General features: G+C 47.7%; 1 protein-coding gene across 1 annotated transcript; it reads left to right on the top strand.

The window, feature by feature from the left end:
* On the top strand, positions 13,422-20,054 carry LOC8070023 (ABC transporter A family member 2). The gene is made up of 16 exons (XM_002445410.2): positions 13,422-13,911; positions 15,669-15,900; positions 16,223-16,392; positions 16,469-16,654; positions 16,835-16,930; positions 17,016-17,216; positions 17,302-17,458; positions 17,539-17,765; positions 17,852-17,969; positions 18,056-18,132; positions 18,222-18,311; positions 18,407-18,550; positions 18,635-18,949; positions 19,041-19,121; positions 19,196-19,372; positions 19,570-20,054. The coding sequence occupies exons 1-16, from the start codon at positions 13,543-13,545 to the stop codon at positions 19,813-19,815; spliced, it is 2,886 nt and encodes a 961-aa protein (XP_002445455.1). The 5' UTR covers positions 13,422-13,542; the 3' UTR covers positions 19,816-20,054.

Below are 20,915 nucleotides of genomic sequence, written 5' to 3'. Positions count from 1 at the left end.
TCCCTCAACACAAATCAATACAATCAGACGCAGGACGTAGGTATTACGCCAACTCGGCGGCCGAACCTGGATAAAAAGCTCGCTCGTGTCTTGCGTCACCATCGAGTCCGTAGTTTGCGCACCGTCTACCGATAAACTACTACCGTGGGTATACCCCAAGGTAGACTGCCGACCAGCTTTCGTCGACAGTGGCACGCCAGGTAGGGGGTGTGCGTACAACTTCTCCGACGAACAAGATGGTCATAGTTCCAGCTTCCGCGGTCGTACGTGAAGGCCTCACGTTCACCGTCGGCCAGATCACGTGAACGACGCGCGGCGGTGCTCTCACGACCACGGTTTCGGAAGAAACCCAGATCCAATCTGGGATGACGTCGCCTCCGACCACTCGGATGACGGCACCGAGCGCCCGACCACCACTCCCACGCTACAAGGGGAAGGAGGTCGACTGCTCGGACCTTCTCCAAGCACTTGATCGCGCTGATTCCAAGCTACTCGAAGCTTCCCAACTAGTAGATGGGATCTCGCGGCAGCCTGGTCAAGCCGCTCTAACGGATTTTTTCAAATCCCACCGGCCAACTCGTGTCGTTACACACAAACGGCTGAGAACGTCTATGACAATAACCTCAACTCCCTCAGTACGATTCGTCAAGCGTGAGGCTAACCCGGAGGAGGATTACCCATGCGGTCTGAACAACTCGGCCTCCCTCTACTCACGGCACGTCCAATCCCTTTTCAACAAGGCGGGTTGGCTGCCAAAACGGAACGGTCGACTAGCTCGTCATTACGTCAACATGGTGACGATCCGAGAGCTACGGGACGGCCAGGCCTCCAGCACAAACTCGAGCACTGGTTCCGTCCCCACCGAGGTCATAAACTCCGACGACGAGGACTACGACCTGGATTTGCCTTCACATCCTCCGGGCTTCTCTCGTTTCCCGGTCTTCCCACCACGGCGAGGAGACATCGTTTTCAACGTCAGTGCCGACGAGCCGGTCGTCGATGGAGAAACAGACGAGCAGAGGCAGCTCCGCGAGCAACGTAACGCCGATCGCGCCCGACGACGCGCGGACGAGGAACGTCAAATCCCGCCGCATAATCTCAGCGACGCTTTCGACATGGTCGGGGATCAGCCAGTTTACAAAACGCCAAGTGCCAACGTGGCTGTGGCCATGGCCAATTTAGATCGGCTCCCTGACACTCCCGATTGCCAGGGCATCCGAACCAGCGTTCGAGCACATCTGATCGCCGCAATGGGACAGACAGCCACTCTGCTCAAAAGAGTCCAAGCCGTCTCCTATACGGAGGCCACCTCCGACCAGACTCACCGCAGCCGGACCTCACCGCACCGTTCCACCGACGGTCATCGAAAAAATTCACGGCGTGACGACGGCGGTCGGGATGCTGGCGGTCGCCGCGAGCAGAACCATGGGCGTGGTCAGGAAGTAAACCAGCACAGGGATCTTCGATACAACATCCCACCCAAAGACGCCCGAGACCGCATCAACAGGCGCGCCAGGGAGAGAGCAGTCCACGAAAACCTGCGTCGTATCGAATATGATGCAACTCACGGCCCCCCGGGCCTGAGGCAGTTCTCCTCACATCTCTGCCAGGTCGTGTGGCCCCGCAATTTCAAGCTCGAGAAACTCAAAAAGTACGACGGCAAGGAAAATCTGAAAAACGGGATCACTCTTTACGAGATCGCCGTCCGATCAGCAGCAAGAGATGAGCACGTCATGGCCAACTACTTCCCAGTAGTCCTCGACCAGGCTGGTCACCAGTGGCTTCTTGGCCTGCCCGAGGACTCCTTTGACTCTTGGGAAGAGCTGCGTCAGGCCTTCATCGATAATTTTATGGCCACATGCGAGCAGCCTGGAAACAAATACGACCTCGAAAGGATAAGGGACAGGAAAAACGAGCCTCTGCGCGATTACATCCGGCGATTCTCAGATATGCGCCTTAAGATCCCGAAGATTTCTCACGACGAGGCCATATCTGCTTTCATCAAGGGGCTGCGCTTCCATGAAGCACTAAGGAACAAGCTGTTGCGTAAAAGGCCAACAACGATGGCCGAGCTCCTCGCCACGGCTAAAAATTACGCCGACGCCGACGACGCAGAAAAACTCATCCGGGACGATGCGAGAGGTCCCGACCAGCCTCCCCGGCGAGATGATAGTCGCGGTCGTTTCGACAACAGCAACCACCGACGTCCCGACAATCGTGACCACAGAGAGGGTTGGGATAGGCGGCGCGACAACCGCGATGATTTCAGAGGAAAGCGCCCCCGCGACCATGACCACGAAGTAAATACGGTCAAACGCCCCAACGGACGGCGGGACTACCAAGAAGACTACAACAAAACGTTGAAGGGACCGTGCCAACTACATCCAAAGTCCAACCATACCATGGAAGAGTGCCGCGTCCTCAAAAACATTTACACACGACGGGCCGCCCAAGACGACTCTGCCAAGAAGAATGGGAAGCAAGACGGACGCGACCACGAAGACGAGGACGAGGACCAAGATAGGGACCCACGACACCAGTATGTCAGTCCCACCGACGTGGTCCACTCCATCTTCGGGGGCAAGGTCTCCATCGAATCTAAGCGAGAAAGAAAGCTCCTAAAAAGAGCCTGCCTCCACATAGACAGCTCGGACGACCTGATCGCAGACCCGAAATTCCCCCCGTGGTCACACAGAGAGATCTCCTTCAGCAGGAAGGATCAGTGGGCCGCTATCCCAGAGCCAGGCCATTTCCCTCTAATCTTGGACCCATGCATCAATAGCATCAGATTCGAGCGGGTACTCGTGGACGGAGGAAGCTCCATTGACATCCTTTTCCGTAACAGCCTGCCCGCTCTCAAGCTATCTCCGGCACAGCTAAAACCCTACGACACTTAGTTCTGGGGAGTCCTGCCCGGCCAGAGTTCAGTGCCCCTCGGACAAATAACGTTGCCTGTCCAATTCGGCACATCCGACCACTTCCGAACAGAGTTCGTCAACTTTGTGGTCGCTGACTTTGATGGGACTTACCATGCTATACTGGGCCGACCGTCGCTAACAAAGTTCATGGTAGTCCCACATTACTCATACCTGGTCCTTAAAATGCCCACGGAGAAAGGCGTCCTAACCGTCAGGGGCAATGTCTACACTGCATACACTTGCGAGGAGGAGAGCTTCAAGATCACCGAAGCAATCGATCTCTCAATCCGCATGGCAGAGACAGTAACCCAGGCTGCACAGCTACCTCCCGACCAGCTTCGACTACCCGAGCAGGAGACCGCCAGGAAGAACTCAAAGTCCAAGGAGCATAAGGAAGTACAGCTGGTCGAAGGCAGTCCCGAGAAGACGGCCCTCATCGGGGCCAACCTAGACCCTAAATAGGAAGACGCGCTCGTCAGGTTTCTAAGGGACAACGTAAGCTTTTTCACATGGAAACCTGCTGACATGCCCGGCGTCCCACGAAACCTGATCGAGCACTCCTTAAATGTCTCGAAGACCGCAAGACCCATCAAGCAAAAGCTACGACGGTTCGCTCGTGACAAAAAGGAGGCTATTAGGACAGAAATAACACGGCTTCTAGCAGCCGGATTCATAAAAGAAGTGTACCATCCCGATTGGCTTGCCAATCCGATTCTTGTACGCAAAAAGAATAAAGAATGGAGAATGTGCGTTGATTACACTGATCTCAATAAACACTATCCTAAATATCCTTTTGGTCTCCCTCGCATCGACAAGGTGGTCGATTCAACGGCCGGATGCGAACTCCTTTCTTTTCTAGATTGCTACTCTCGTTATCACCAGATCTCGCTAAAGGAAGACGATTAGATCAAAACATCTTTCATCACTCCTTTCGGCGCATATTGCTATACGACCATGTCCTTCGGACTCAAAAACGCCGGGGCAACCTACCAAAGGGCCATCCAGCAATGCCTCCACGACGAGATTCGTGACGACCTCGTCGAGGCTTATGTAGACGACGTCGTCGTCAAAACAAGGGACGCCAGCACCCTAATCGACAACTTAGACCGAACCTTCAAAGCACTAAACAAGTATAAGTGGAAACTCAATCCCAAAAAGTGCATCTTTGGGGTCCCCTCCGGTCTACTACTCAGCAACGTCGTCAGTCGGGACGGCATACGGCCAAACCCTTCAAAAGTAAAAGCAGTACTTGACATGCGACCACCTAAGAATGTCAAGGATATTCAGAAGCTCACCGGATGTATGGCCGCTCTCAGCCGCTTCATCTCAAGACTAGGAGAAAAAGGCCTCACCTTCTTCAAACTCCTGAAGGCGTCAGAAAAATTCTCCTGGACAGAAGAGGCTGACGCTGCGTTCACCCAGCTTAAGACCTTTCTCACTTCACCACCTGTCCTTACAGCGCCTCAGCCCAATAAAGACCTACTACTTTACATTGCTGCAACTGACAGGGTTGTTTCGACGGCAATAGTGGTCGAGCGAGACGAGCCAGGCAACGTCTACAAGGTCCAGAGACCCGTTTACTTCATAAGCGAAGTCCTAAACGAGTCTAAGGCCAGATATCTGCAAATACAGAAGCTCATATACGCCATCCTAATAACATCAAGAAAGCTAAAGCACTATTTCAACGGCCATCGAGTCTTGGTAACCACCAGTTTCCCTCTTGGGGATATCCTGCGCAATAAAGACGCCAACGGCAGAATTGTAAAATGGGCAATGGAATTATGCCCATTCTCCTTGGAGTTCCAGAGCCGCACCACAGTCAAGTCTCAGGCCCTGGTCGATTTCATCGCAGAATGGACGGATCTCAACGAGCCTCCTGTTCCCGACGTCTCCGACCACTGGTCGATGTTCTTCGACGGGTCCTTAAACATCAACGGCGCCGGCGCTGGGGTACTTTTCGTGTCGCCCAACAAGGACAAACTGTGTTACGTCCTTAGGATCCTTTTTCCGGCATCAAACAACGTCGCCGAGTACGAAGCATGCCTTCACGGCATACGATTAGCCGTTGAGTTGGGAGTCAAACACCTTTATGTCTATGGCGACTCCGCTTTAGTTATCAACCAGCTCAACAAGGAATGGGACGCAACCCATGAGAAGATGGATCTCTACTGCAAAGAAATTCGCAAATGGGAAACCAACTTCTATGGCATAGAGTACATCCACGTGGTCCGGGATAAGAACCAGGCAGCAGATGCGTTGTCAAAATTAGGGTCATCTCGAGCCCAGATCCCGCGAGGTGTTTTCGTCCAGGACATCCATGAGCCAAGTGTGGGCAAAGATCCGCCCGAAAAGCAACCTATTGAGGCAATGCTCATAGACGACGTTACTCCAACAACCAGTAACCGCGATTGGCGCACCCCATTCATCCGGTATATATCGGACGGGACAGGCTTTCAAGATAAAACAGAGAACGAGCGCCTCATTCGACGATCAAAGAATTACATACTGGTGGACGGCAAACTTATGCGAAAAAATGCAAGTTCTGAAGTGCTGCTCAAATGCATATCCCAAGATGATGGCATCAAGCTCCTAGACGACATACATGCTAGATCCTGCGGCAATCATGCTGCCTCGAGAACGCTGGTCGGGAAAGCCTTCCGAGCAGGTTTTTATTGGCCAACCGCGGTCAACGACGCAGAAAAACTGGTCCGGCACTGTGAGGGATGTCAGTTCTTCGCTAAACGGACCCACGTGCCTGCTCATGAGATTCAAACTATACCGTCGTCCTGGCCTTTCGCTTGCTGGGGGCTCGACATGATCGGGCCATTTAAACCGGCCCCTGGTAACTTCAAGTTCATCTTCGTATTAATCGACAAGTTTTCAAAGTGGATTGAATACATGCCACTGGTCAAGGCAACCTCCGAGAAGGCCGTGGAGTTCCTCAATCAAATCATACACAGATTCGGGATCCCAAACAGTATAATCACCGACCTGGGTACTCAGTTCACTGGCACCACATTTTGGGACTTCTGCGATGACAAAGGCATAGTCATAAAATACGTGTCAGTAGCTCACTCACGGGCAAATGGCCAAGTTGAACGTGCAAATGGAATGATCATCGACGCCCTAAAGAAAAGGTTGTACACCGAGAATGACAGAGCACCTGGTCGATGGATGAAAGAGTTACCGGCCGTGGTCTGGGGCCTCCGAACACAGGCTAGTCGGAACACCGGGGTGTCACCCTACTTCATGGTTTACGGCACCGAGGCAGTACTGCCATCTGACATAACCTTCGGATCTCCAAGGATTGAAAACTTCGACCAGTCAACAGCCGACAACACCAGGGAACTCGAAATCAACTGCATGGAAGAAAAGCGTCTAAATTCGTGCCTTCGAACAGCAAAGTATCTTGCGGCAATCAGACGATACCACAACAGGAACGTTAAGGACCGTTCCTTCGTGGTCGGCGATCTGGTACTCAGGTGGAAAACAAGCCAGGAAGGAATGCACAAGCTATCCACTCCCTGGGAAGGACCCTTTGTGGTCGCCGAGGTCACACGACCCACATCCTACAGATTGGCATATCCAGACGGAACACGCGTGCCTAACTCTTGGCACATAGACAAACTGCGCCGATTTTATCCATAAGTTCTAGTAACTTTTGCTTGTAAGTCTCTTATAGTTGGCAATAATAAAAGTTTTTTCTTTTTGGCTATACTTTGTTTACACGCAGAGCTTTCGGCAAAGAGCAACAATGTCCTCTGAGACGGAAATGAATCAAACACAGTGACACGTGACTCAGATAACTTCACAGCGCTCAAAATAACAGTCATGACAAAAGCAAACTTTATTACAAACTTTACATACAAAGTTTACAATAAATACCCTGACGGGCAGTCACTAGTCTACTCCTACAGACTACTCTACTGGCCTACTGCTCGGGCTGATCACCCGCTTGGCCTTGCTGCCCGGACGAAGGGGTCGGGGCCACCGGCGCCTGGCTGGTCGAGACCGCAGGCGTCGACCGCCCATCTCCGGCAATGGACGCCCCCGATAACTCCCTGGCCGACCTGTCTGAACCCGGCTGGTCGCGGGGAGTGGCCGTCCCGCACAGATTGATGTCGCCGATCACCGTCGACGACAAGTCTAGCAGTCCAGCCCTAAGCTCGTCCGCCTCCTGCGGGCCGACTTCTTTGGGGTACCCCTTCTCCAGCCTGGACAAGTCGACCAGGGGGTAGTGGGCGCGCACCATGCTGAGGATATGCGCGCCAGCAAACTCCCCGGCGTCCTTCACGAACTGCTGGAGCCAGTCCCACGCCCGTTGCGCCTTTTCCACTGGCGTCAGTCTTAGCGCGCGGGGCTGGCTCTCCGGAAGCTCGGGGCTGATCAAGTCCAGGACCGGGGATACTCCTTTCCAGATCCTACAACAATTAACCTTCCAGGAGTCCCGATCGTTGACCAGCTCGTCCAGGTGCTTCTTGGTGTTCGCTTTGAGCACTGATAATCAAGCAAGATGTTAGCTTCAACATATCGAAACGGGCGATAAGCGGCAAACAACGGGAGCGGCGCGTATTACCAGACAGCTCCCGGTCCCTCCGGTCCAGCTCCTCTCCTGCTCGGCGCCCGGCCTCCAGCACCCCGGCAAGCTCTTGGCTGAGCTGTTCTTTCTCTTGTCGGAGGCGAGCAACCTCTTCCTCCAAGCCTACAATAACACATTCCTGGTGAGCAGATCTAATCACACAGCTATATGCAGCTGTTCGGAGAATGCAACTGACCTGTCCTTTGCCGATACTGATCGGCTAGGCGCCGAGTAAGCTCGAGACGGCGCTCCTCCTGAGCACTCATCTCGGCCACCTTCTCACCAACTTCGGACCGCAGCCGGTCCACCTCCGAGGATAAGGCCTTATTCTCGGCCACTATGCCCTCGATCTGGTCGAAGCACCGTTTTCGGTACTTCGCCGTTTTCATCGCGCCCTGCAAGGAAACACATATGTTGAGCACAGGAGCGCTACATATACCTGCTGAACAATGCACAGACCACCTACCTTGACTTCATCCACGAGACGCTTGGCCGCGCGCTCTACCCTGTCGGCCTCCTCCGTCTCCGCGAGCTCTTCGTGCCCGATAAAGTGGTCCCCGCGTTGGCGCCACATGTACACATGCTGGCGGCCATCACGGGGGCGACCTTCTATCTCCTCCACCTCGTCGTCGGAGGCCGCCTGGGTTTCCTCGTTCGCCGCACCGCCACCAGTCGTGGTCGCAGGCATCACCGGCCCCTGGACCAGGCCCGGGGAGCCTGCGGACGAAGAGGCCCCCGCCCGATGTGGCGTTGGGACTCCCCTCTCTTCGGCAGGGGGAGGGGTCGGGGCTCTGTCTTCCCCTTCCGCGACGCTACTCGTAGGAGCGGTCCTTGCTGCCTCCCCATCCCTCAGCGGAGTGCTCGCCGCGACACTCGCCGGGGCAGACTCTCCCTCGGCGCCTGTAGCAGCAGCCGTCGCCGCAGGCTGATCTGTGGTCTGCGGCGTGGCGTCCTCAGCGGCACAAGCAGGCTCGGCCACCCTCTGGTCGGCGGCGTGGTCGGGGTTGACGTCCGACGCCGCGCTAAAGAACAAAGCAGCATTTTCAAAAAAAAAAACAAAAACAATCGCCAAAGTACGTAAGTTGAACACTCACAGGTCTGATCGACGATGGGCCGCGGTGAACCTCCTCCTAGCCCTGCCGGTCGGCACCTGCGCCCCCGTTTCCATAACATGCGGCGCAGGAGGGTCGCTGGCCACCCGATCAGTAGTGGTCGGTGCACTATCCGGGCGGCTACGAGGCCTTCGGACCAGAGACGGTGCGGCCTCCTCCTCCTCCTCCTCGTCGTCGTCGCTGATCCGGACGAGCCGACGACGCTTTGACGCTTGGTTGCTCTCTGCCGGCAGCGTCGGCGCAGGCGAAGGATCTGCTGCTAACGGCCTTTTCCCTGCCACTCTCTCCTCGGTGGTCGGGGCCGGACGGGCTTGCTCCTCTTCACTGCTGGTGTACCGATCACACCGAGCAGCGTCCTCCACCGGCGGATCCTCCCTTGCGAGATTCTCCATCCCAGGCGCCAGTGACACATACACTGTGCACCGGTCAACATCTCCGATCTACAAAAGTAACAAAGACAAGTCAGTAGCTGACAATAATAACTGCTAAGGAGAAATAACTGGTAAGATACCTTAGGTGCTGGTCGCCCCAACTTGAAGGCTTGCACCCGATCACTGCCACAGATGAAGCCCCCGTCCGCGAAGTTGAACAGCTCATTCAACAGCTGCTGCACCTCTGCCTTCTCCAAGACCTCAGACCGCATCCTGGTTGGGTCCAGGCTCCCGGCATACTCGTATGCCGAATGCACCCTCTTCTGGCAGGGCATCACCCGACGACATACAAAGTTGCCGACCACGCCTAGCCCGTCCAAGCGCGACCAGTCGATCAGCTTCATCAGGTCCGCCACTTGGCCGTCGAACTCTGGGCGGTCGGTCCAGCTTATCCTCTTCTCGGGTATGTACCCCACGTCACAGAACGTGGAGCTGCCCGGTTCTTCCCTGATGTAGAACCACTTCTTGTACCATTGGGTTAGGGAAGTGTTCCATGGGCAGTGCAGATAACGGTTCTTCATCCCGTCGCGAAGGTTGAGGTATACTCCACCTGCAACCTTGGAGCCTCCAACCGCTCCGTTTTTTCTTAAACAAAAAAGATAGCGAAAGAGATCGAAGTGCGGCTCTATGCCAACATAGGCCTCGCACAGATGGATAAAAGTGGAAATGAGAAGAATTGAGTTCGGGTGCAGATTGGAAATCCCGATCTCATAATACAAAAGAAGACCTTGAAGAAAAGGATGAACAGGCACCCCAAAACCCCTCTTAAGGAAATCCTCGAACACTACGATCTCACCGGCGCGGGGGTCGGGGTAGCTTTCCCCCTCAGGCGCTCTCCAGCCGCCGAGCTCCGGGCTGTGCAGCAGTCCCATATCGACGAGGTCACCGAGGGACTTTGCGGTGCTGCGGGATTTCTTCCATTCCTTGGCCATCAGCTCGGCCCTCTTCTTGGAGTCGCTCTTCGCCATTGGAGATGCGGGAGCGATTTCAAGCTAGGAGGGTGCAGGTCGTTGAAGAAGGCGAGAGCGGAAAGCTTGAAGGCAATGGCAGGGTAAGCAATGCGGGGTTAATGTTAGGATTTTATAAATCGCAACTCCACCCCTCCCACTTCCCGCATTCTGGGGAAGTGGGCGGGCCATACGGCGGACGCGGCGCTTCGGTTTTCAATGATTGTCAACAATTAATGCGGCGGAGTTTTCATACAAATTGATGGTTTCCTTTTCTCAAACCGTGCAAAGGGCGGCTGTACAGTTGCCAGGCGCAACTTTTCATGCTGCCATCTGACATCCCGTCAGGAGGTCTCGTCACGTCAACCTTTATGTGGTAAAATTTTTCAAGACAAGCAGACAGAACATCGTAGAGTGTCAACAATCCAAGGACTGAACCGACCACCGAGCACTTGATGCTCGGGGACTGGTCGTCCAGTCTATCAACTCGGAACTTCAAGGAACGCACCGACCACCGAGCACTTGATGCTCGGGGACTGGTCGTTAAATTTGTTGGGACTGCACCGACCACCGAGCGCTTGATGCTCGGGGACTGGTCGCCTAGTCTATTAGTTCGGGAATCAGCAGGCTGTATCGATCTCCGAGCATTGTACGCTCGGGGACTGGTCGACCAGCTCACCAATTTGAGAGTTTGGGGACTGCACCGACCACCGAGCACTATACGCTCGGGGACTGGTCGACCAGCCCACCAATTTGAGAATTCGGGGACTGTACCGACCACCGAGCGTTATAAGCTCGGGGACTGGTCGATTTGTCTATTCAATTGCAGATGAGCATGATATGATTGGGGACTGGTAAATTCAATTTTTTAGACCTTGCTACAAGGCTCATACTTCGCCTTCCAGTAAGCTCGGGGACTACATCGGTACGATGCATCTGGCGATGCATCTCAGTTTTAGAATTTCTATGATTTTCTTTTTAGACCCTGGCACCACGCGCCTACGTCACCTACTACCAGGCTCGGGGACTAAGTGGGCACACTTCACCTTGCGGTGAATATGCTTGCTTTTCTAAAGACTATACTTTTCAGAAAAGTAAAGTGGGCACACTTCACGAGGAATGAAATATTTTTTCTCAAGAGCACCATGCATTCTTCGAACAATTGGCTTCTTCGATGTCAATGTTGATCAAATATGTTTAGATTTGGTCAAAATACCGTCGTGACTGTCTGGGTGAATTTCATGCTGATTGAAGATGTCAAAATTTCATTGGTCGAAGAAGCTCAAGATGGCGTGTTACTTCACAATACATGGTGCTCTGGGACTAGCTGTGGGGGTATAAACCCCTATACCCTTACGGCTAGACTTGGGCGAGGAGACTTGGCCCATTACGAGACAAGCTCAAAGCTTAATCCGACAGCTTGGAGTTTCGCGCAAGGAAACAAGCCATGAAGATCAAGCAGGATTCTAGTCGGTTAGAATAGAAATTGATATCGAACTATCTATGGCAATTGTAACCGACTAGGATTAGTTTCCAGATCTGTAACCTTGCCCTCCAGACTATATAAGGAGGGGCAAGGGACCCCCCTAGGACACGATTATTCTCTCAACACAAATCAATACAATCAGACGCAGGACGTAGGTATTACGCCAACTCGGCGGCCGAACGTGGATAAAAAGCTCGCTCGTGTCTTGCGTCACCATCGAGTCCGTACTTTGCGCACCGTCTACCGATAAACTACTACCGTGGATATACACCAAGGTAGACTGTCGACCAGCTTTCGTCGACAGTCCCTAAACTTAGTCGTTTAAAGGTGCTCATAGGAGTAGGGTTTATGTATATATGTTTATAGGGGGTGAGTGTATACGTGTCATGGACATCTATGTTGTATACTATATAATTCTTGTAGATGTGAGTGTGTACGGATTGTATAGTATATATGTTTTTTAAAAAGACACATCATCCGTCAGCCTACGTAGTACATCACGTAAAAAAAAGTGTAATCCCTGAAATACTGCCAACCAAATTTATTTCAGTCATTAAATTTAATCTGTTTGCTATTACTCCACTCACCCGAACTAATGATACTATACTACAGTAGATTACATACGCTGGCAAAAGTGCGATAAACGAGTAGAGTACTCCAATGCTGTAGTATTAGCCTGACCGGTTGAGCTGGCTGTTGCTGCCAGCCGGCAACACAACACTAGCCCAAACACCTCAGTGATCACATCACATTTTTCTGGCGTTCTGCAGCTATGGTCTTGTTTAATTGCAAAAAATTTTATAAAATGAACAGTGTAGCATTTTTATTTATAATTGACAAATATTATTTAATTATGAACTAATTATAATCAAAAAATTCATCTCTCAAATTACAAGCAAACTGTCTAATTATTTTTTAACTTATATTTAATGCTCCATACATGTGCTGAAATATTTGATGTGATAGAAAATCTAAAAAATTTTGCAAATTTTTGTGAAAACTAAACAGGGCCTATCCATCAGCATTCAGCAGCAAACAGTCCGAGCGGAGCCGTATATTATGCAGTAGTCAGACCTGTTTAGATTGGAGATGAAAAAATTTTAGGTGTCACGTCGAATGTGTCGGAAGGATGTTTTTAGAAACTAATAAAAAAACAAATTACATAGCTCATCTGGAAACTACAAGACAAATCTATTAAGCATAATTAATCTATCATTAGCACATACGGGTTACTGTAGCGCTTAAAGCTAATCATGTACTAACTAGGATTAAAATATTCGTCTCGCGATTTTCAACAAAACTGTGTAATTAGTTTATTTTTTTATCTACATTTAATGTTTAATGCATGTGTTCAAAGATTCGATGGGATGGATGAAAAATTTTTAGGTCGGAAACTAAACAGGGCCTCACTATGTATAAATACACAAAATAATTCTCATTTTTAAAGAAGTCAATTAATCTAAACTTTAATTAAAATTATATAAAAATAATAACATTCATGATATAAAAAATAACACTAAATTTGTTATAAAATATATTTTATAATAAATTTATTTGGAGATATTATTACTATTATTATTATAAACTTAAATAAATGTAAGGTAGTTAGACTGACACGTATATTCTATAATTATTATGAACGGAGGTACATGTACTGGTAGTATTATCATTAGTATTAAATAAAAATGGAGGAAGAGCTGCTCTCCGCATCAGCGGAGCCGTAGTACGTACTAGTATAATTATTAAAAGTTAAAAAAAAGAAGAAAAAGAGGAGAGAGGAGGAGCTGCTCTGTGAATCAGCGGAGTGCTGCTCATCAGCCGCAAGATGCCACAACGATGTGCTGCAGTGCAGGCAAACAGGTGGGCCCCACTAGAACCCGCGTCTTCCTCCTGTCCGTCGCTTGGCCGTTTTCAAACGCCCCCCTTATAAATACCCAAACCTCAGACGACTCCACCCCGGACCGGAAGCTCCAAGACCGAGGACAGGGAGAGAGCTAGCCAAGGCAAGAAGAAACTCCCCCGTGGTCCGCGCGCCGGGCCTCTGATCCGGTCCGTTCCGGGCCCGATCGATGGAGCTCCGGAGCGGCGGCGCGCTGGCGTGGCAGCAGTACCGCGCGCTGCTCCGCAAGAACGCCACGCTCACCTGGCGCAACCGCCGCTCGGCGGCGCTCCAGCTCTTCTCCTCGCTCGTCTTCATCTTCCTCATCTTCTGCATCGACCGCGCCGTCCGCTCCAGGTTCTCCAGCACCACCGCCTACCGCAACGTGCCGGACCCGGAGCCGCTCGTCGCGCCGCCCATCCCACCCTGCGAGGACAAGTTCTTCATCAAGTCCCCCTGCTACGACTTCCTCTGGAGCGACGGCGGGAGCAACCGCATCAGGGGCATCGTCGACGCCATCAGGAAGAACAACCCCGGACGACCCATACCGCCCGAAAAGGTCCCGATTCCTTCCGACCCTCTCCCGGACCCTCAGTTGTCGCTCTGGATTCGGCGAGTACATTCTTGTGGGGAATTTGTTGGTGTGCGATTTTCGCCTGCGGATTTGCGGAATTGGGTTGACTTGTCTGGATGGCGACGAATGCCGTGCTCGCACGTTTCGCGTGAGGATTTTGGATTTTCTTTCCCATTTTCTTTTTTTTAGAGGAGGAATCCGGATTCCGGGTGGGGAATGCTTAGATTTCAGTTCAGAAGTGAAACTTTTTTTTTGTCCAAGAGAAAGAAAACCGCAGGATCTTTGACACACGGAATTTTGCTGAGTTTAGGATTGGTTGTTGGGAACGGTGGAAGCTATGCATTTTGTTTACTTGCAAAATATTTTGCAAAATGTGAATATTACCAATTTCGTTTGTATTTGACAAATATTGTCCAATCATGGACTAACTAGGCTCAAAAGATTCGTCTCGTCAATTCCGACCAAACTGTGTAATTAGTTTTTATTTTCGTCTATATTGAATACTTCATGCATATATCTAAAGATTCAATGTGACGGGGAATGACAAATTTTGCAAAATTTGTTGGGAACTAAACAAGGCTAGCATGCGCCTATTGGTTTTGGAATTAAAAAAAATAGTTCAACTTAACTGTACTAAATTCTTGTCCAATGTCACACGGAATTTTGGAGCTTAGTGGCTTGGACGTAGCTTCATGGTTAACTTGAATCGTCATAAGGCTTGATGCTCACGATTTTAGTATCTGACTTGGTTCCATCTTACTTTTTGATGCAAGCCGTGGGCACTCCCGTCAGAATTTAGGGGGTAGTGTTGCTTATTATGTGAGCTGGGAAACTCCCAGGTCTGCAAGGAACAGCTAATTCGGTTAATGTTGTTTCATGTCACTTTCATGCTCTGGTGTGTCCTCAGGCTTTTCCTTGGAAACAAAGATGGTGAGGATGCATCCGAGGGTGTTAACTTCTAGGGAAGAGTGTGGGGCTCTCGTAAATTAATTGATGGTATCAATAAATTGGTCCTAGGTTTCTGTAAATTGAGTAGTATAGTACTATTTGAGCGCTCAAAACTTATAGATCAGGAGCTTGAAAGGCATACAGAAAAAAGCTGCTCAGACTGGAGTCCACGCATTCATGAGTCCATTATGTAGTCATCTGAATAAGTTTACTTAAATCCAGCTGCTGACTTTTTTGTCTTTTTTTTATGCTAATCAGGTAAAAAATATCGCATTTAAGGCAAATATAGTTTGCCTTCTCATGATTCATTATCAGTTTGTTATTTGACATAAGCTTGAATTTGATGGTAAACTGAAAATTACAGTACACCCTCTGAGTCTACATGTAAATGTTTTGACATTTGCTTGTACTTCCCTAAAGTTGCTCATATGTTCCACCCGCTGCAGCTGCGGCTGCGGCTGCAGTTTCACACCTATTGAGCAGCACATGCTGTGCAGCCACAGGCGCAGAGGCTGTAAAGCTCGGCCGGTCAGGATGAAAATTTCTAGGAACTTTTATCTCTATTCCTGCTTTAGTTCCATTTCTAAATAAGTTACCCATCTTTCTCTATAAATGAAGGGCAACAAAGTCTTTGAGCCACTTTGTTAATACTCATGTGCTAGTCCAAAACAACTTATATTTCTGAGTTTAGGGATTATGTGCACTAGCCAAAACTTAATCAAGTTTTGCATCTGCAGCCCAGAAGTGACAATCATTCAACATGTCATCTGATTGGTTCTCAGTGATTCTTTCAGGTTTTAGGTTTTAGGACTCCAGATGATGTTGATGCTTGGTTGTTTCAAAACCCAATGCGCTGCCCTGGTGCTTTGCATTTTCAAGATATAAATCCCACTCAGATAAAGTATGGTATCCAGACAAACTCTACTCCGGTAGCACGGAGAGGAACATATGAAGACCCGACCTTCAAGTTCCAGATACCACTCCAAGTTGCAGCTGAGAGGGAAATGGCAAGGCTGCTTATTGGAGGTATTAATTCTTCCATGATTCTTTAAGGAAATTGTTGCTTATATGTATTCTCATCCTCAGAAACAATAATTCCTGCTAGTTTGTACTTTTTAAATACTATTTTTTTGTCCAGATTTTTTTTCAGACTATTTACTGTAAGCCTAAGCACATTTTTCATTAAGAGGGAGAGAAGAAAATTTAAAAGTTTTACAACCCCTCTTTACTGAAGGTGGAGTCCACAAATGTTTCTTTAGTGTGTGGTGCATAATTAAATGTTAGTTTTGTGTTTGGTTCTGATAGTTAATTGTTCATTGGGAATAAATGTTTTTTATGAATGTAACAGACCCAAATTTTAGCTGGACTGTCGGATTTAAGGAATTCGCTCACCCAGCCACAGAGACCTTCTCTACCATTGCTCAAGCAGGGCCAACTTTCTTTCTTGCCATTGCAATGTTTGGATTTGTTTTCCAAATCAGTGCCTTGGTGTCAGAGAAAGAACTAAAGCTTCGTCAGGTTCAAACTTCACTCACTGCTGTCTGCCAGCATATCTTTATGCTCAAAGTGAGCCAAAATTTTGATATATTTGCAGGCTATGTCTACCATGGGGCTCTATGAATCGGCATACTGGTTATCATGGTTTACCTGGGAGGCCCTTCTGACAACAATTTCAGCACTTTTTACCGTTCTCTTTGGGATGATGTTCCAGTTTGATTTCTTCCTTCATAATAATTTTGGAATCCTATTCCTCCTGTTCTTCCTGTTCCAGCTGAACATGGTAAGTTCAAAATATTGATCGATTTATTTGTTTTGGTTCTACCTGCTTGTAGTGCTCGATTTTGTTAACAACACATTTCATGGATGAACTTTGTATATTTTCTAATCTTATCATAGTTTGTGAACCATATGTTTCTTTTAAACATCCCCTTTACATAGACATCCATCATGTTTCCTGCAGCTTAGTTTTGCCTTCATGATATCAACGTTCGTAGCAAAGGCAGCATCAGCTACTACTGTTGGATTTGCAATATTCATTATTGGGTTCTTGACTCAGGTAATATTTTGTAAATCATCATCTTATGTATCCAGTATTTTATTTTTTCCCAGAAAATATGATAATCTTTGTTCTTCCTGTGCAGCTTGTTACCACCTTTGGGTTCCCTTATTCGGCTGACTACAAAAAGTTGTACCGGACATTGTGGTCTTTATTTCCTCCTGATTTATTTGCCAAAGCCCTCAACATTCTAGGCAAGGCAACAGCCACTCCTGAGGATAAAGGTATTAGCTGGAATCAGCGTGGGGAGTGCCCATCTTTTGAGACTGACTGCGTCATTACTATCGTACGTGCAAAACTTTGCTTATTAGATTTTATATGTCTTTAGTCACTAGATTTCAATCACTTATTGTTTGCAAAATATCTTACAGGATGATATCTATAAGTGGCTCATTTCCACATTTTTCTTGTGGTTTGTCCTGGCTATATACTTTGACAACATACTTCCAAATGTAAATGGCGTCCGGAAGTCAGTTTTCTACTTTCTTATGCCTTCATACTGGACGGGTAAAGGAGGCAAGATGGAAGGTCAGATATTGAAGTATTCGATAGCTACTCACATTGTTTATGCTGTCGTATCTTACACTGCCCATTAATCTTTGTTCCAGAGGGAGGCCTCTTTAGCTTTTTTGGTTCAAGCCGTCCTGCTGATGATGCTACCCCTACTGACGAAGATGTTCTCGCGGAGCAAAACCTAGTAAAGGAACAAGCTGCAAACAATGCGGTAGATCCTGGTGTTGCAGTTCAAATACATGGTCTACGGAAGACATATCCAGGAACTTTCAGCATTGGTTGTTGCAAATGCTCGAAATCTAAGCCATTTCATTCGGTTAAAGTAAGTTATCAATTAGTTTTTGACATTAAATACATGCAAGTATGCTTGTCATGATCTGATTATTCATTACCTAAAACTTTATTCAGGGCTTATGGGTGAACCTTGAGAAGGACCAGCTATTTTGTCTTCTTGGGCCTAATGGAGCTGGCAAAACAACTACAATCAGTTGTCTGACTGGAATCACACCAATTACAGGTGGTGATGGTAAGTATCTTTCATTGAATAAGCATTCAGGTTTCTTTGTCTCAAAACAACTGCCATGCTAATAATACATACCAAACATCTCACAGCATTCATTTATGGCCACTCTGTTCGAAGCACTGTGGGAATGTCAAACATCCGTAGGATGATCGGAGTCTGCCCACAGGTGGTACTTTAGACATTTTGATATTATTGATGCCAGTGGTGATATATTTGGAAAAAAAACATAAATATGTGTGTTCTGTTACTTTACAGTTTGATATCCTGTGGGATGCATTAACAGCTAAAGAGCACATGGAATTGTTTGCCAGCATCAAGGGATTGCCACCAGCAGCAATCACATCAGTATGTTAATAATATTTTGACTTGTTCTGTCTGAAACTCATATGCTCTTGCATTTTTTATATTTCTATCTATATATGGTTGATCACCTGACACAGGTAGCAGAGGAGTCATTAGCCAAAGTGAAGCTCAGCCAAGTAACTAATGCTAGAGCAGGCAGCTACAGTGGAGGAATGAAGCGCCGGCTAAGTGTCGCGATCGCACTGATTGGTGACCCAAAATTGGTTTTTCTTGATGAACCGGTGAGGAAACAGAAAATTTTCCATTGGTTTGTTCCTTAGACTCCCCTGTGCACATGTCAACCTAACTAAGTATATGCTATGTAGACTACTGGCATGGATCCAATAACAAGGAGGCATGTCTGGGACATCATAGAGGAGGCCAAGAAAGGAAGAGCTATTGTCTTGACCACTCATTCCATGGAGGAGGCTGATATTCTTGGTGACCGGATAGCTATAATGGCAAAGGGGAAACTGCGGTGCATTGGGACATCAATAAGGCTGAAGTCAAAATTTGGAACAGGATACATTGCTAACGTTAATTTCTCTGGAAATGGCCACATGCAGAGCCCCAACATCAACAGCATCACTGAGGCTCTGGCTAATCCGAACATAGAAGCTGTCAAATGGTTTTTCAAGGAAGTACGTGTTTCATGACTAAATAAGACATCTTAAGATTTTTTTCTCTTACCAACATGATATATAAATGCCTTTCTCTTTTGTGTTTAAACAGCGGCTTGATATTAATCCAAAAGAGGAGAGCAAGACATTCTTGACATTTGTCATCCCTCATCACAAAGAATCGCTTCTGACGGTAATACCTTGGCACGAGAGCTCTAATGTACTTCATGTTTTAAAGTAAACGATATATTAATACTTCCATAACAGAGATTCTTTGGAGAGCTGCAAGACAGGGAAGGGGAGTTTGGAATATCAGACATTCAACTTGGTCTGACGACACTTGAAGAGGTGTTCCTGAACATTGCAAAGCAGGCAGAGCTGGAGAGCTCTACTGCTGAAGGTACCTTGGTGACTCTCAACCTGACATCAGGAGCAACAATTCAGGTATGTACTCAATAAACCTAACAACACCACCACACTTCTAATCATAAATGGAGGAAAACATCTGAGATGCAGAAATACCTCCCATCAAGTAGGCTAGTTTGCTTATCTGGTTGTTTAGCAAATTAAAGAAAAAAATGCTAGGGATACATTTAGAAGACTGTGTTCTGTTCTTTGATTGTGTCTCTTTGACAATTCAGATTCCCAAGGGGGCTCGTTTTGTTGGTATTCCTGGAACTGAGACAGAAGAGCATCCAAGAGGCCTCATGGTTGAGGTTTACTGGGATCAGGATGAAAATGGATCGCTCTGCATTTCTGGGCACTCTGACGAGATGCCTGTGCCAGTCCATGCTGAGCCGAGGAGGCCTCCGTCACTTTCTCGTAGGGCCTCAATGGGCCGTGGAGGTCCAGTTGGGTATGTGATTGACCTGAACCAGGCCCCATGAAAAAAAGATGAGTCCAGGCGCAACGTTTAGATTGGTTTACATGTAGAGTATCTAGTACATATAGGAATCATCTATTCATGTCTTTGTTTGTATTAGAAGTGTAACTCTATATGCAGTAGTAATTGGTAAAGACGTGCTTTGCGTAAGATCCTATAGTGTAACACTTAGTTTTTCTGTTATTTGGCAAACAAAGGCTTGTTAAAAAATACAATAGAATTACACGGTCACTACTCCCTCCATTGCACTCTAGCTTTTTTAGATATATAGTTTTTATTATGCAATCTAAATATATATTGGGTCTGTTTGATTCCCCTTGCTAAATTTTAGTTAGCTTGCATCCCTTGAATAATATTTGACGCCCTAGCCAATCTAACTCCAAATCCTGCAAATGGTCAAATTCTCACCCGTAACCAAAGAAAAAAATAGCGGCGCTATAGCTGCTGGACCGGGTTGCCGCTAAGCTATTTATATTTTTTCCGCTATCACAACTTTCACCGTTATTACGCGTTATAGCGTCGCTAAGTTGCATTTGCTATGACAACTTTCTCCGCTATTACGCGCTATAGCGCCGCTATGACAAATTTTCTCAGTGTGACTCTCAAAACTCCATCTTAGACTAGTTAATCATTTATTATTGCAACTAATTTAGTACTTTAAACAATTAAGCTTTTATGAACCATGTTGTAATGCCATATTGGTATTTAATAAAGTTACCTAGACTTATGAAAACATATTTTTATTCATTGAAATTCATATTTATTATATTTTTTTTTCATCAATTACTCATGTTTTTATATATATTTTATAAAAACGCTATCTGTCATAGCGCCGCTATAGCACCGCTATAGTTGTATAGCTGCTAAAAAAATGTTGCTATTTTCAATAGCCCGCTATTTTAAACTTTGCCCATAACCCTAAAGCTCGGAGCCAAATCATAAAACATTATACTTCAGTACTCGCATACCGGAGATCGTAAATATTCACCAAATACTCATTCGAAAACCTTTAAACCCAAGCATGCAGTAGTAAATCTCATCCCACAATAATAATATAACAACATCTCCAAAAGTCTTTCTAAAAGTTATTCTAAGTTATTATTT

Source organism: Sorghum bicolor, chromosome 7 (genome assembly GCF_000003195.3).
Source record: "Sorghum bicolor cultivar BTx623 chromosome 7, Sorghum_bicolor_NCBIv3, whole genome shotgun sequence".
Taxonomy (NCBI): Eukaryota; Viridiplantae; Streptophyta; class Magnoliopsida; order Poales; family Poaceae; genus Sorghum; species Sorghum bicolor.
This window is presented reverse-complemented; position numbering and strand designations above follow the sequence as displayed.